The sequence below is a fragment of the Crassostrea angulata genome, chromosome 2 (assembly GCF_025612915.1).
Source record: "Crassostrea angulata isolate pt1a10 chromosome 2, ASM2561291v2, whole genome shotgun sequence".
Classification (NCBI taxonomy): domain Eukaryota; kingdom Metazoa; phylum Mollusca; class Bivalvia; order Ostreida; family Ostreidae; genus Magallana; species Magallana angulata.
The window spans coordinates 4,695,283-4,713,014 of record NC_069112.1 but is presented as its reverse complement, the minus strand read 5'-3'; the positions used below and the strand labels follow the sequence as shown (position 1 = coordinate 4,713,014).

At 36.4% G+C, this 17,732-nt stretch overlaps 1 protein-coding gene across 1 annotated transcript; it reads left to right on the top strand.

Moving 5' to 3' along the window:
- The first annotated feature begins 70 nt into the window (after positions 1-70).
- Positions 71-16,803, top strand: LOC128170744 (zinc finger protein 184-like). Its single transcript, XM_052836527.1, has 7 exons — positions 71-201; positions 982-1,358; positions 2,668-2,830; positions 3,433-3,810; positions 9,638-11,619; positions 12,361-12,584; positions 15,011-16,803. Exons 2-7 carry the CDS (start codon positions 1,035-1,037, stop codon positions 15,435-15,437), a joined length of 3,498 nt encoding a protein of 1,165 aa, XP_052692487.1. The 5' UTR covers positions 71-201; positions 982-1,034; the 3' UTR covers positions 15,438-16,803.
- The last annotated feature ends 929 nt before the right edge of the window (positions 16,804-17,732 follow it).

Genomic DNA, 17,732 nt, shown 5'->3' with positions numbered 1-17,732 from the left:
CTAGAAATCTAAATTAGACCAATAGAATGAACACAAGTACGAGCTAATTATTGATTTGTTAGGTAAAGTTGTCGTTCTTGGAGAAATTTGAGCTGCAGATTTTTTTTTCACAAAATACTTTCTTAAATTTGATTTATTGCATATTTAACATTCATCAAATGCATGTTTAGTTGCCATGCTTTGTTGAAAATTACGAATACGGTAAGTTTTTAAAAGATGACATTTTTGTTCAGAGAGGCTGAGCTATCGAAGTAGAAGAAGTTTGTTCTGTTGTATTGTCATCCTATTGAGCCCACGTTATACACATGCATAGCGTGGAGAATACACGAGGTCGTGTACTGGGCCGAAACCTGCATATGCTAATTAAATGTGTCACACTTTTGTTTCTTAATATCAGAGACATAAATAACATGTTATTTCCTGTAAATATCCTGCGTTTAGATAGCTAATTTTCTATTTTTTTGTTCCCAAGTTATTTATGCAGCACATTTTCTAATAGTATTAATTTGGTATCAAATATTACACCAGGGTTAATTGATGTTCATTCAACAGTATGTAAAAAATATGTCCAAGATTTTTCCTTTGAAACGCCCCCTCTAGCTGGTCATGCAGGTTTCAGTAACCTGTCCCCATCGTATTATCTCTGTTGCATGTAAAGTAGCTATTCTAACTACTTCCACTTTCTTTAAGGGTCCATGATCAATCTGTCCCTATCTATAGACAGCTGTGATGGACTGATTTGATTGTTGGCGCCAGATGGTTCAGTTGACAGATCGCCTGATTATAGAGATTCAGGTGGCACAAGTTTGAATGCCCACCCTGTCCGTCATTATTTCTCCCATCCCATTATACTCAGCCAGCAAAATACAAAAAAATTAATTTGATTTTTTATGACAAGGTTTTTTTTAAATGCCATTTTGATATCTTTGTTAGCTGTTTTATTAAAAATAATTGACAGATTTACTCATGAATTTGTTTTAGGACCAACTGTTTAATAGTTTGATGGATGCGTGACTGGTTAATGACCACTGAGCATGGAAGAGGAAGTCGATGTCACAACAGTGGAGGAGTGGATCGAAGGGGAACAGCTCACTAACCACACTCAACTTGGTGTCAAGTTAGAGCAGCTCGCTAATCACACTCAACTCAAAGCTGAAGTTGATAACCAACATGAAGTCACACTCAGTCAAGAACAACAGGAAAGCTCACAGCTTGCGAGTCAACAAGACAATCTCAGCCATGAACGACTCGAGACAGCTCAGCTAACTGCAGACTCACAAAATACTGACTCACAGTCCAGAGACTCGCGGAATGAATCTAACACACGTACCAGTATCATGGAATCCATTCAGAATGCTGTAAGTTTTTGAATTGTAAATTTTTTAGAATAGAGAAAATTTAATTGCTCTTTGAAAGGCTAATCAAGGTTCTTGTTTGTCATGTTTGATATATTGATATATATTGTGCAGACATTGCAATAACAATATTTATGAAAAAATGTTCAGAGTATAACAAAATGTGTACCAAATTGTTCTATGCTTTTACAAAACTGTAACTAATTTTTCTAAATTATGCTTCAACCATAAAAAAAACAACAAAATAATACGATCTTAATATTTTTACGGTGTATTCAAACTGTGAAAAGGTTTATAAAAAGTGTTAATTGAAGTCCCATATATATATATATACATGATATGTGTGTTCAGCTGATTGATTAAAAATTGCTCTTTCTTTGGTTCATATAAAGAGATTTAAATATTGGCGAATATCGCAGCTATGTTAAGGCTGTCCGAAGCTAATATATATCGAAAAATGATACTATTTTAATTATCGAAAAATACTTTAACCGAGCGAGTTTCTTTAAACTTTTATTACATAAATTAACAGTGACATCCAACACTATATTTGATGTATTTTTGTGACGTCATAAATTTTTCTTAAGCACGTGACGGGTGTATTCTAACACGGTAAATAATCTATAAAAATTGCATCGGCGCAAGTGAATAATGACATTAAATCAAAAATATTTTTATGAAAAATCCTTCGATAAGTAATGTGTTTTACAGTTCTTGCTGGGGGTTCATATAAATATTTCGTTTATTTGAAATATTGTCCAAACATTTCGCACCGCCATCGAAATTAGGCACAATTTTTACCTTTTAGGCTCAATTTACACAAAATCAGGTCAATTGGTTTCCCCCAGCAAGATTCACATTGGTACTTATTTTCTCTCCTGATTTTTTATATGCATATACATATCACCATTCATTAGATTACACGTAGCAGGGGGAGTCTCAAAACCATTAGTTTATGAAAAGTTATTTACCTATTACGAAGCTTTAAAACTGTTGATTTTTTTTTTATACTCCATATCGGTGATATTGAATTTAGTATCGCTAGTATTTTCAACAGTGTCTAAGTAAAGGAATGAAGCGGTTTTATATTATGCACAATGAATATCACTTATTTCGTTACGATACATTCTCTAAGAACGATCGAAAGGAATGCAGATCGTGACGTTAAAGTTAACTGTGACGTCATATCGTATGAAGTACAGACAAGTGACTTTCTACATATCGCTGTGAAATTAATCGGGCAGCCTTAACATAGCAGCGATAACCCTCATCATACATGTATGTATAACTAATGTTAAGTATCATCTGTCAGTGTGCCCAGCTGCTGCGGGCCAACCACGAGTACCTGTTTCTGGTCGGTGTCCGCAGTGACTCCGAGTTCCAGGGACTCCACTTCTCCTCCCCCAGGGGGCACTCTTTCCTGGACAGTCTGACCCCCCGCGACCTCATGCAGGAGTTTGTGACCCATTGTCAAGGTGAGTGAACCTTATAAATTTTATTTTAGAAAGATACGAATCTGAAATTTTTTCAGAAATTCAAGTCACATTAAAAAATAAACTTGTGAAGAGTAGTGTTTAAAAAGTTTATTAAGATATGAACTTGGTTGGTCTCGTGATCAAATCCTGTGAAGCTGAGTTTATGTAAGCCATGTTGTTTAAGGTAAAATAACACACCTGGAAAAAGTCACTCAAATTAACAGTAAATTATTTGATTGTGAAAGATATAATGATAAAAAAAACTGTACAAATGTCAAATAAGCAAAAGATTTGCAGTTTTAGGGAAAAAATGAATATCTAAAAAATTCACTTCAGTATTAAGTAACAAAAGCCCCTGTGGGATTCGAACTCGGGATGTACGAATCACAAGTCTGAGAGTATCCACTCTGCTATGTTACATGTTGCCGTCGATAAAATCTTTTTAATAAAAGGAAATGTCGTTTAGATCAGAGGTCAGCCATTTTGTGATGATTAGTTTATTACCTTGAATGAGATGGGGACTTTGTCGATAAAATTTACTTCTATGGAACATGGCTATCTTTGACATGATAATCTGTCATTGTTGTTGGATTGTTCTGTAGGCAGACAAAGTGACGTTCCAGGGTCAGAGGTCACCACAGAGCTGGATAAAGACAAGGTTGTTGATAAAGTCTTTACAGAGGTCAAGGACAAATCTTCAGAAGTCAAGGTTGAGTCATCAGATCAAAGGGAAGAAAATCACAGATCACAGAAAAAACAGACCACCGCTAGACGACAGACTAAAAAAGAACCTGAAACTGAAACCAGTCAAAAAAACGCGGAGGAAGATGTTGGAGGGCAGGATGATTTCTGTGAAGACAATGATGATGATGATCATGGTGGTGATGATGATGACTGGAGGCCCAGTGAAGAGGAGGAAGCGAAGGTTAGCAAGGATGATGACACAAAGGAGCCACGGGCAAAGAAAAACAAAATGGCTGGTATGTCAGGGATGGGGTAATTGAAAAAAGTATTTGTAATTTAGTGTAATTAATTACATTTTTCAAAGTAATTGAAAGTAATTTGTAATTGAGTCTGTCTTTAATTACAAGTAATTGAATGTATTTAAATACATTCCAAAAATATTGTGAATTTTCAATTACTTTCCAATTACATCTCAATTACTTTTTTTCCAAGTTTGAAATATAAAATTGTCTTATAATGATAAAAATATTTTATACATGTTTGGCATGGACTTTTGTTTATACAATAATTAAATGTCCCATAATTTTTCATATGTTTATACAGCATAACACACTGCCCAGGGCAATAGTTAAAGATCTAATTTTGTGGAGGTGTGAACTCCTCTAATACCCAAGAACCCCCATTGATTTTAGACTTAAGGGAGTCAAAATATCTCTTTCTTGTGAATTATAGCAATTATTATTTGTATACTGATATGCTGTCCTGCCGGAAGTTGTACTTTCTGAATAAACATAGTTTTAATATGTGAATAAAAATTAATTCACTATAGAGAAAATATTATTCAGAACCAAAAATGAACTCAATGGTACTGAATGAATTTAATGTTAAAGAAAATTTTTCTAGAAATTTTCAAGAAATCTGATCTGAACTGAACTGTACAACCTTTAAAAACATAACCGTACATAAAGCTCTGTATATCTTAATTAATGCTGTTAATATATGTTCAAGTTCAAGTTCTTTATTAACTTTAAGCTATACAGCTCATCAGTACAATAAATATAAACAATATACACGTACAGGTAGGTTAACAGGAGAATGTGGCAGAAGTGTACATACTATGATATGAACATCTAATTTGCATTAAGTAAATCTTTTCTTAATTTCAAACCAAAGTGAATAAATTTACCCAGATTACATAGTTCCTTTACATTTTCAACATTAAAAAGTTGCAGAAGTTTACACATTGAAGGTTTTTTCCAGTAATAAGGCTTAATGTATTTTTTGCGATAGCCTTCGTATATGGGACATATTAAAATAAAATGAAATTCATCTTCAATAGAATTTGAACATAAAAAACAATTTCTATTGTGTCTTTCAATATTATAAAATCGACCTGTTTCTATCGACAATTGATGTGAAGACAACCTGAATCTGGAAATACACTTTTGATATTTGTTTGGAATAGGTTTCCTTAAATAAAATTGTAAATTATGGGTTGCAATTAGGTATTTGAAAAAAGAGCATTTACTAGAAATATCTAGTTGAGAAAAAATATACTGTGTAGCTTGGTCAAAAATACGTTGCTTAACAACAATGAGATCTGCAGCTGTTATTTTTTGTTTTTCCCACAATTCAAACATACCCAGATTGCATAAAAAATCTTTAACATGATACAACCAGTTATTTGAATTATGTTTTTCGACACAGTCATATAGTGTATAATAGCAATGTTGAATAATACAATTATTATGGTACAGTATTTTTTTCCAGAACTTAACTATGTTGAACATTCTTTGGTACATCAGAGGACAGCGTCCTAATTCAGAATAAACTGCTACATTACAAGTTGACCTTTTAACTCCCAAGATATGTTTACAAAAATCAAGATGAAGTTTCTCAATATTAGGTGCTTTGAGTGAACCCCATACCTCAGAAGCATAGTTAATGACACTGCCAACAAAGCAATCAAACAATGATAGCAAAGTATTATGGTTAAAAAACATGTTTCTAATATTTTTTTTCAATACAAATAATGCCTTCCTGCCTTGCTCAGCAAGTTGTTTCTCAGCTTTAGAAAATTTATTATTGTAGTAAAAAATAATGCCAAGATAAGCAAACTGATCTACAATGTCAAGTGGTTTACCATAAATATACCATTTTTCGTTTTCTTTTACCCTTCCACCTTTTCTAAAAACAACAATCTTTGACTTATCAACATTAATGTGTAATTTCCATGTGCTACAATAATATGTTAATTCATCCAAAAGTGATTGAAGACCAGCAATTGTTTCTGAAAAAATCACCATGTCATCAGCATACATAAGAAGGAAAAGATTCAGTGATGAAATTTCAAATGGTACACATTCAGAATTTAAAAAATTGATTTCAAAATCATTTACATACAGATTAAACAAAATGGGTGAAAGTACTTCACCTTGCATTAAACCAAGATTGCTGTTAAAGAAATCACTCAAGTGTCCATCAGAAGTCACACATGCTTTAACATTTTTATACAACCCTTTTATAACACGTAGAAGTTTTCCTTGGATACCAATTTTTGACAATTTCATCCAAAGTTTAGACCTATCAACAGAGTCAAATGCTTTTTTGAAATCAATAAAGGCACAGTAAAGTTTTTTATTATTACTAGCCAACGATGAAGTAATTAAAGTATGTAGAGCAAAGATTGCATCACTTGTACCACATTTAGATTTAAAACCAAATTGTGCATCAGTAATGACATCATTTTCATCTTACCATGTTATAAGTCTGTTGTTCAATACGGAAGTAAAAAGTTTACACATGTTGCTAACAAGGCTGATTCCTCTATAATTATTAGGATCAGATTTATCTCCCTTTTTAAAAATAGGCACAATAATAGAAGTAGACCATGATTCAGGAAAGAAACCTGTTTGAAGTATACAATTAAAAAGTCTATGTAGGATAGGCAACAAATATTCTTCAAATTCAATGAAATATTCATTAAGTAAACAGTCGTCACCATGTGATTTACCTTTTTTTAATTTCTTAATAACTACTTTAATTTCTTCAACATCAATATCCTTATCTAGTTCTTCAAAAATACAATCTTCAGCATCATTGGAGATATCATTATCAATAGTTACATTGCTTTGTGAAGTTAATTTAAAATGGTCAAAAAACTCACTTAGTTGCACATTAGATTTAAAATTAGATTTTCGTTTAAATTTTGCAAAAAATTGCTAAGGATATGTATATGTTCTCAAGATTTGAAAAAATAAAACTAAAGTATTTGAAATGTAATTAATTACATTTATCAAAGTAATTGAGAGTAATTAATTACATTTTAAAAAATCAATGTAATTGTAATTGCAAGGAATTGATAAAATTGTCAATGTATTTGAAAGTAATTAATTACTTTTCAAAGTAATTGACCCCAACTCTGTGGTATGTACAGATTAAACTTATATATATAAATTAACATGCACACAAGCTGGAAAAAAGATCTGATAGTCCCTATCTTTAAGGGAAGCAACAAGCCCAGAAACTCACCGGACAGCTACAGACCTATTGCCTTACTTCCGTGTTTTCTAAAAATCTTTGAAAAACTCCTGCTAAACAGAACTAAATCGATTGCCGCTATATCTGCTACTTTTCCAACAACAAGGTTTTCAGCAGAGACTTGGGTGTATTACTGCCTCTTTTAATCTACAAGAGACCATTTACCATTTTATTGAACATAGAAGTACTGCCTACGTCGCCTTTTTGGACACTCAAAAAGCGTTTGATACTGTCTGGAGGCACGGCCTCATGTACAAACTGCATAAACTCGGCGTGAAGGGACGTTTGTGGACCCTAATAGACGACTGCCACGTAAATACATCTTGCTCAGTTGTGTCTAATCAGTCGTACTCTGACTGGTTCCCTGTATCTCAAGGAGTCAGGCAAGGTGGAGTTCTTTCTACATTTTTATACCTTGTGTTTATCAACGACCTGCTACAAGAACTTGAAGAACAGTCCATCCATATTGGTATATATGACATAACTAGCTCAAATCCAACATTAGCTGATGACATTTCTCTAATAGCGCTTTCGCCCAACGGTCTTCAAAGAACGCTAGAAATAGCATACGACTACTCCAAACGATGGAGATTCAATTTCAATGCAAACAAATCTAGTATTCTCAGATTTCACCCATCAGAGCCTCCTTCCGACTTTTCCTTTATATGGCAACTTGGTGCTCACTCTGTTCACCTTGCAAAAACGTACAACCACCTAGGAATTCTGTTACATTCAAAACTAGACCCTAGCGAGAGAACAGAAAACGCGTGTAGAAAAGGAAAAGCAGCTTACTTTGCACTAAAAGTATCCGAGCATCTTAATCCAAGAACTACTTCTAAACTCTACAAAAAAGTTGTCCTCCCCTCCGTCCTCTATGGATCCGAGTTATGGTGTGACTTGAGGCAAAAGGATACTCAAATTCTCAACACATTTCAACACTTCATCTGCAAACATGCAATGGCGCTTCCGAAACAAATCAGATCTGATATGTGCGAGTCCTTACTCGGTCTTCTTCCAATTTCCTCTGAAATCGACATACGAAAACTTCAATTCCTTGGTCGCCTTTGTGAACTTGACACCAAAACTCTACCCAAAAGGATATTCCTCCACAGGCTTTTCTCATACCTCTACTCCCCGGCTTGTAAGCCATACAGATTCATTCCGGACATAATCTCTATCCTTTCAAAATACAGTCTCCTGAATCATCTCCTACTCTACCTAGACGAAGGATATTTCCCCCCGAAACCAGAATGGAAAATTATCGTGAAAGCCTCTGTGCTTGAATTTCATCTTCATTCCAGACGTCAACGGATGATTTCAGATCCCGACTTTATGCTATTCAACATCATAAATGCAGGAAAGCCCCCCACTGCTCTCTGGACAATACCTAGACATATCTATGAAGTGGAACTCTGCAAATTCATTGTTAAACTGTGGACGCTTCAAGACATACCTCCAGAAACATGTCTCCTGTGTAACTCTTCCTTTACCAATGTTTTCGAGCATGTTACCACTTCTTGTGCAGATACATTATTACTTCGAGACGCCTGGTGGAATACTATCATCAACGAATTCAGTGTTGAGTTAAGTGCTGACTTGTGTGGTCTGAACCAACGTGACAGTTATCTCTTCCTCTTAGGAGCAAGATCGTTTTCCGCCATTACCGCTGCACATGACAGCAATGACTTTCACTTGTTTAATTTTCGGTTCGTTAGAGACGCTGCTGCGTATTACTTCAAAAGGATCCGCCCCATTATGCACTGACTTTTTTTTTTCTTTTCTTTTCTTATTTTGTATATATCTATTTTCACTATGTGTTGAATTTATAACAGTGTAAATATGTTATGCTTTACAAAATCTCCTTAAGGAGGAAATAAAGAGAGAATGAATTGAAATGTAATTAATTACATTTATCAAAGTAATTGAGAGTAATTAATTACATTTTAAAAAATCAATGTAATTGTAATTGCAAGGAATTGATAAAATTGTCAATGTATTTGAAAGTAATTAATTACTTTTCAAAGTAATTGACCCCAACTCTGTGGTATGTACAGATTAAACTTATATATATATAAATTAACATGCACTCCAGGGCCAGACAACTTAGATGAGCTTACTTTTAATCTTCTGTAAAGGAAAGATAACATCCAAGCTCTCGTTAAAAAGCTCTACCTATGTAATTTCTTTATTGCGTGGCCGCTGAGGTCAGAAGAGAAAAAAATTAGCATGGTCAAAGTTAAACCAGATGCTATGGGGAAAAAGTCGGAAAATCAGCTGGACTACAACAAGGGGATTGCAGAGAACTCTCACCATTGGGACCTAGGAGGGATCTGTGCTTACATCCAAATGCTTATTAAATCAATCTTTAGATACTTTGGTGATAAAGCGTACCTAAAAGTGTAGGCAATTTAATGAGGGTCTTTCCTCGGCATCCTTCTTTTTATCATTTTTTGATGAAGTGTATAGACATAAACCATCCCTTTAAACAGTCTTTGGTTCGTCTCTTAAGAGTCATTAATTGGGAGCTCTTATATATAAGGCCTGTTCAAATCCCCCTTGATGATGTTGCTCTCTTTTTTTCAGACGTGGACTATGAAAGTGATGACACAATAACGAACAGTCCAGTCAGCCTGAGTGCAGTGGTCTCCAACATCTGTGATAAGTTACTGGAGAACGACGCAACCAATCAGAGCACAGAACCCAAAACAACAGCAGTACCCAGCACAGTGATTGGTGGAAAACCAAGGAAAAGTGGACGAACCAATCAGAGTGCAGGAAAGAAAACAGCGAAGGGAAGGAAGGGGAGGAATAAACGGGGTCCGCAGAAGAAAGCGACAGTGACGACGACAAAGGAGAGTCAGAGCGAGGGCGGTCAGAAACCGGCGAGATGCGGGGGATGTAAGATTGAGTTTATTAATGCAGCCAAGCTCCGCCTACACCACAAGTTGTTCCCCGAATGTCTGAAAAAGAATTTCTCCTGCGACTTGTGTCCTGCCAAGTTTGTCGGGAAGTACAGCTTATTGAAGCACGAGCGTAGGACTCACACCGTGGACAAAGAGTTGAAGAGGAAGGACCGGCTGGAGCTGGGGAGGCGCCATGTCTGTGTTCTGTGTAATGAGGACTTCGAAACCAAGTCTGAGCTTCTGAACCACCAACAGAAGCACTACAAGGAGAGGTTCGTGTGTAGGAGATGTAAGAAGGTGTTTACGGAGCCCGGCGAGTACGAGGAGCATCGGAAAACGCACGAACAGGAAGGAGAGACGGAAGACACAGAGACCACGTGTATTAACTGCGAGCGGGAAATTGTGGGCAGTGAATCGATAGACGCGAGCATTATGCTTTGTGAGGAATGCTGCAGTAACGACTTCACCTGTAAAGAATGTCAGCAGAAGTATAAGATGTTCTACTTCCTGGCAATGCACGACTGTCGAAAGTCTTACTCAAAGAATATGGAGGAAATTCTGGCTGTTGACTTTGACAATCTGAAGACTGCCTTGCAGTGTAAGATTTGTGATAAAAAGTTCAAGAACAAGAAGAACCTGTGTGCCCATTATAAGACCCACAACAGCGATACCTGTTACCAGTGCAATATCTGTTGGCGTTACTACAAGGATAGCAGCAAACTGAGGAAGCATAAACGCTACGTCCACTCAGAACAGAGGAAATTTGAGTGTTCTCATTGTGGCCTGAAATTCAAAGAGAAGAATACTCTGGTTCGACACAGGAGAATATGTGACCTGACTCGGGAACAGCTACCGGAAGTTCGGAGATCCAAAGAGGGACAGGTGATGAAAGGGGAGAAACGTACCACCCAGGAGGTACTGTGTCAGAAATGCTGGAAGACGTTCGCGACGGAACGGATCTACCTGAAGCACGTATGTGAAGGGAAGGAGAGTGACGAAGAGTCAGATGATGGGGAGGTCAAGATGGATGAAGATGTGGATGATGATGACAGTGGCGAAGAGTCCTCCGACTCTACCACACAGCTGTGCAGAAACTGTGGAGAAAAGACCAACAACAAAAAGCCGCTGTGTAAGAGGTGCGGCAGGAACAAGTTTGTGTGCTCCAGGTGTCACCAGGCCTTCACTATGCTGTATGTGTTGGCACTTCACTCGTGTGAGAAGGCGTTCAAGGATAACTTGAAGTTCATTAAGGAGATAGACTTCAACAAGCCGGACGTACAGTTAGTTTGTCAGCAATGCAATAAATCCTTCAAAAACAAGAAAAACCTGTGTTCCCATTACAAAACCCACATGAACAACGCGATCATTCAGTGCGACATTTGCCAGCAGACGTTCAAACACCAGAACAGCCTCCACAAACACAAACGCTATGTTCACACAGCGAGCCGCGACTTTATCTGTGACATCTGCGGGAAGGCGTTCAAGCAGAGCGACACGCTGAACACGCACCGCCGTCTCCACATCCAGGGCAAGACGAAGGACTACCAGTGTGAGGTGTGTGGGAAGTACTTGTCAGGGAGCACCGCCCTGTCCGTACACATGAACATCCACTCAGGGGCCATGCCGTTCATCTGTGAGATCTGTGGCCGGTCATTCAGACAGGTGAGTGTTAACAGAATGAGACCTGTCAATCAAGCATACAGTATGTTTTGTATATTCTCTTACAGCATGATCAGGGTTGTCTCTAAAAATTGATGTACATATGTAGTATGGAGAAATAAAAAGGTAGAAGGGGGTCTGGAGGTCTAGCTTATAGTTAGATTGTGTTTGAAATGAAAAAAATAGCCGGGTAATTTTGTCATTTTAGGCGAGGGAATTCCCCGCTTCCCGGGTCTTAGAGACACCCCAGAGCATGTCATTTAGGCAGGTGACTCCATTGTATCAATGTTTACAGTAAAAGTTTTCCAGCATGTTTAGGCAGATTAGAAATAACTTACAGCATGTGACCAGTCATTCAGACGGGTGAGACTATTGTATTGATGTTTATAGTTTGTTTTGCATGCAGTGTGTTGAAGGTCATTGAGACCAGTGAGAGAAAATCGTTGTTATAAAGTTGAGAGATAGCTACTGTATGAGTGTTTACCTTTACTGTATGTTGGAGTTTAGAGAGGTTATCAGAATTAATGTGAGTTTATTGTATCATATGACGAATTCTTCAGGCAGGAAAAGGGGGATACTATTGTGTAAATTTATAACTTTTTTCAATGAAATTTATTTTTTATGTTTAAAAAAAATCATTACTTGTCAGCTGACCAAAATAAAAAGACTTTAGTTATTGAAAAAAGGTGGTCTGCAGTATGAATAGAACAGAATTTATCTTTACCATATTTTTTTTGGTCACAGTTTGGGAATCTCCAGAAACACAAGGTGATCCACGGGAACATTCGGGAATTCTCCTGTCACCTGTGTCCAGATAAATCGTTCCGACACAGTGAGACGTACAAGATCCACATGAAGGGTCACGTCCTGGACGGGACAGTGACCGAAAACAAGTACGGCAAGATTTACAGCTGTCAGTACTGTCAGAAACAGATGCCTTCCGCCTCCCAGTACACAGTACATCTCAGGTCTGTATACAGCATTACTACTTGTATACAGCATTACTACTTGTATACAGCATTACTACTTGTATACAGCATTACTTCTTGTATACAGCATTACTTCTTGTATACAGCATTACTACTTGTATACAGCATTACTACTTGTATACAGCATTACTACTTGTATACAGCATTACTACTTGTATACAGCATTACTACTTGTATACAGCATTACTACTTGTATACAGCATTACTTCTTGTATACAGCATTACTTCTTGTATACAGCATTACTACTTGTATACAGCATTACTACTTGTATACAGCATTACTACTTGTATACAGCATTACTACTTGTATACAGCATTACTACTTGTATACAGCATTACTACTTGTATACAGCATTACTACTTGTATACAGCATTACTACTTGTATACAGCATTACTTCTTGTATACAGCATTACTACTTGTATACAGCATTACTCCTTGTATACAGCACTACTACTTGTATACAGCACTACTACTTGTATACAGCATTACTACTTGTATACAGCATTACTTCTTGTATACAGCATTACTACTTGTATACAGCATTACTACTTGTATACAGCATTACTACCGTATTTTTCCGACGATTAGTCGGTATTTTTTTCCTCTGAAGCAGAGCACCCGACTTATCGTCTTGTTCGACTTGTCGTAGGCTCGATGTCAGAAATTTTTTAAAAATAGCATTAAAAATCTTGGTTTTAATCATCTTGAGTTGGCTGTGTGATTGAAAATTACGTTGTTGAATTCACTGTTCATCTTTAATAATTATCATTTTCACTCATCTGTCAACACTTAAATACATAATAATAACAACAGTTATTAAAAAATGTTACATTGTCTTTAATCAATTAAAAGTTTTACTGTTCCGTTTTTCAAACACATCGTCACATGGTTCTATGTATCACTAGTAGGAAGATAACATTGCGCAGTAAAATTGAAACCAAGTTTGAATGGAAGAAAATATTGCAGTAGGTCCGGTATCGTCATTATCAAGTCGTACAAATGATCGATCTATTTCTAACAGTGTCTATGTAAAACAATAGCGTGTAACTGCATTACTGGATACAAAGTAAACAAGTTTCATCAAATCATAGTAATTGCTAAGCTTTCTGCACTTGAGATCCCCCTTTGAAGTCCGACACGAGACAGGTGCATGCCTATGACACCGGAAATTGTTAAACAAACATTGACCACGCGCCGAGTCAACAGGTGGCTGGTTACGTAATGGCGAATACACTGGCAATAGTCAGAGTGGATACTTATTTTAATGCTTGGGAATAAAATATTTCTGACAAAGTAAGTTTAGTTTTGCATAACACACGATATCGGGAATTGTTTAAAATGCAAGCGACTTTGTAGAAGTTGCCGGTATTTGAAAATTTGATGCATAAGTATAAAGCGTAATTGTTTAAATGTTAATCATTAATAATAATTGGTAGCAATATCGGTGACATCGTGGCATCATACACTGATAATGTTACTGCAGTTTTATAGGCCATTTTGAAGTGATAAGATCGACGTATGGTCTGAGATCGACGTATCGTAGGATTTTGTTAAAATTTTGGCTAAAAATGAGCAATTCGACGAGTCGTCCGCATCGACGAGTCGTCGGGAAAATACGGTACTTGTATACAGCATTACTTCTTGTATACAGCATTACTACTTGTATACTGCATTGCTACTTGTATACAGCATTACTACTTGTATACAGCATTACTACTTGTATACAGTATTACTACTTGTATACAGCATTACTACTTGTATACAGCATTACTACTTGTATACAGCATTACTACTTGTATACAGCATTATTACTTGTATACAGCATTGCTACTTGTATACAGCATTACTTCTTGTATACAGCATTACTACTTGTATACAGTATTACTACTTGTATACAGCATTACTACTTGTATACAGCATTACTACTTGTATACAGCATTACTACTTGTATACAGCATTACTACTTGTATACAGCATTACTACTTGTATACAGTATTTGTATACAGCATTACTACTTGTATACAGCATTAATACTTGTATGCAGCATTACTACTTGTATACCTAAGTCTTCATTCAGTGCATTTAGGACTTTGAATTTTTCAAGTAAAATTCATGGTTACTGTAATGAAATGATTACTTACTGACCCAATGCCAATCTTTAGTTTAATTGATGAAGATTTAATTTACTTAATCTCTGTATGTAGAGCCACTCAGATATGTACAGATATTGGTTTGAATACAATAGAGCACACTGAAAGTATTATTTGAGCCCTGTTTGAAGAAGATTTTTATGTTGTATATTGTGAATAGATAAAATTTCAGAAACAGTTCTCGTAAAAATTAAATAAAGTTAAAAAAATGCTAAAATAATATGATTTAATCTGCTTGTCAATATACTTACAGGACTCATACAAATGAGAGACCATTTGAGTGCAAGATATGTTCTAAAGCCTTCAAAGAACACGGCAAACTGAAGAGACACATGAATACTCATTCACAGGAGACCCGACCCAGACACAAACAGGGTCAGTCCCAGGGCAAGACAACCCAAAACTACCAGGAGGCGGGCTACCAGCCAAAACAGGCAGGGTACCAGTCAAAGGATGCGGGGTACCAGCCAAGCAGCGAGTCCAACACTATATTGGAGACCATTGCGGTGTTTCCACCTGATGTACATGGTCCGCTGACTCAGGCGGTCGCGATTCCAGTGACCGACAACACGATTAGTTTCGCCTCCCAACAGATACCTCACTTCACCGAACAAGGGGGTGTTATCAGTATAGAGAACAGTGATAAATTCTACAGAGAGAGGTACCTACCTCTAGAGTAGTCCCTAGACAAGACTGTTCTAGAGTAGTCCCTAGACTAGACTGTTCTAGAGTAGTCCCTAGACTAGACTGTTCTAGAGTAGTCCCTAGACTAGACTGTTCTAGAGTAGTCCCTAGACAAGACTGTTCTAGAGTAGTCCCTGGACTAGACTGTTCTAGAGTAGTCCCTAGACTAGACTGTTCTAGAGTAGTCCCTAGACTAGACTGTTCTAGAGTAGTCCCTAGACAAGACTGTTCTAGAGTAGTCCCTAGACAAGACTGTTCTAGAGTAGTCCCTAGACTAGACTGTTCTAGAGTAGTCCCTAGACAAGACTGTTCTAGAGTAATCCCTAGACTAGACTGTTCTAGAGTAGTCCCTAGACTAGACTGTCCCAGAGTAGTCTATAGACTAGACTGTTCTAGAGTAGTCCCTAGACTAGACTGTTCTAGAGTAGTCCCTAGACTAGACTGTTCTAGAGTAGTCCCTAGACTAGACTGTTCTAGAGTAGTCTATAGACTAGACTGTTCTAGAGTAGTCCCTAGACTAGACTGTTCTAGAGTAGTCCCTAGACTAGAATGTTGAATATGATATTTTTTCAAACTTTTATATACCGGTAATTGTTATATCCCTTGATTGTGTGCTTGTTTTTTTAAAAATTCTTTTTTTTTAAATCAAACTCTAGATCATTGTTATCTGCTAGAAGTATGTAATTTTGTTTTTCTTTATATTCTCTTATCAATGAAGATCAGATGATTACGGTTGTAATTATTTCAATTAATTTAGTGTACTCATTGTCTGTCTGACATTATTAGCTGTTAATTAACCTTCTATTTTTTGTTGTTTTCTTTGGAACAGTAAACTTATTGACAATACAATTTTAAATTGATTAGCAAATTAAAGTTATTGGTGAAGTTATTCATATATATTTTTTAATGTAAATGAAGTTATTATTAGGTAAACAGATTACCAAAATAGATGTTTTGTAATGAATATCTGACATTTTATCCTTTGTTATGAATTAAGTTTTTTGTAGTGCTCCCTTTTTTTGATAAAGCATCAGGGTTGTCTCTAAGACCCGGGAGGCGGGGAATTCCCCCGCCTATAATGCCTTAATTACCCGGCTATTATTGCATTTCAAACACAATGTAGCTATAAGGAAGACCCCCAAACCCCCTGCTACTTTTTCATTTCCTCCTTCTACTTCAATTTTTAGAGACAACCCTGAGCATACATGTGTATCATTTTTCTGTCTATATAGTATTACATGTTAATATTACCAGTATGACTTGCGTTAACACACATATTTTTTGACTCTGTAAAATAAAGAGTAACTTTGAATTCTGTAATACATGATGTGTACTCATTAAAAAAAACTATATGAACCAAAATTATTTTATTATCGTATATGCTTTTATTATATAAAGGAACTTTTGCTTGTATTTTGTGTAAATTACAATCTATATAACACTGTATATACACCTACTCACAGTCAATATATGCCTTGTTGTTGTTGGTTATCCTGAAGGGGTGTGGTCACGATTTTGGTCAAAATTTATTTATTTTTGTCCCCCGCCGCAACGCGGAGAGGGGACATAGAAATGCCGGGCGTCCGTCCAGGCGTCCGTGTGTCCGTCCGTCACACTTTTTTGTAAGGGCTCTCATGCCTACAAATTTTGACAGATTTTCATTAAATTTATACCAAATGTTTATACCACTATTACCTTGGTCAAGTTCGAAAATCAGCATTGGTCGATACTTTTTGTTGGAGTTATGGGACTTTGCAATAATGACTCTGTTTTATCCAAAAATTGACCTTGTAAGCGCTCTTATGCCTACAAATTTTGACGGATTTTCATTAAATTTATACCAAATGTTTATACCACTTATACTTTGGTCAAGTTCGAAAATCAGCATTGGTCGATACTTTTTGTTGGAGTTATGGGACTTTGCAATAATGACTCTGTTTTATCCAAAAATTGACCATGTAAGCGCTCTCCTGCCTACAAATTTTGACGGATTTTCAATAAATTTATACCAAATGTTTATACCACTTATACTTTGGTCAAGTTCGAAAATCAGCATTGGTCGATACTTTTTGTTGGAATTATGGGACTTTGACCACAATAATGACTCCTTTTTATCCCCAAATTCACCTTGTTAGCGCTCTCATGCCTACAAATTTTGACGGATTTACATGAAATTTATACCAAATGTTTATATCACTAATACCTTGGTCAAGTTCCTAAATCAGCCTTGGTCGATACTAGTATAGATCTACTGCTTGACCGGCGGGGGACCCAGGAATTCTATTCTTGTT

Bases quoted from the DNA above. Each gene is read 5' to 3' on its own strand.
- LOC128170744 (XM_052836527.1), top strand. From the start codon at position 1,035: ATGGAAGAGGAAGTCGATGTCACAACAGTGGAGGAGTGGATCGAAGGG. The intron at 3,811-9,637 runs GTATGTCAGGGA...TCTTTTTTTCAG, and splicing joins AAAGAAAAACAAAATGGCTG to ACGTGGACTATGAAAGTGAT. The intron at 12,585-15,010 runs GTCTGTATACAG...ATATACTTACAG, and splicing joins CAGTACACAGTACATCTCAG to GACTCATACAAATGAGAGAC.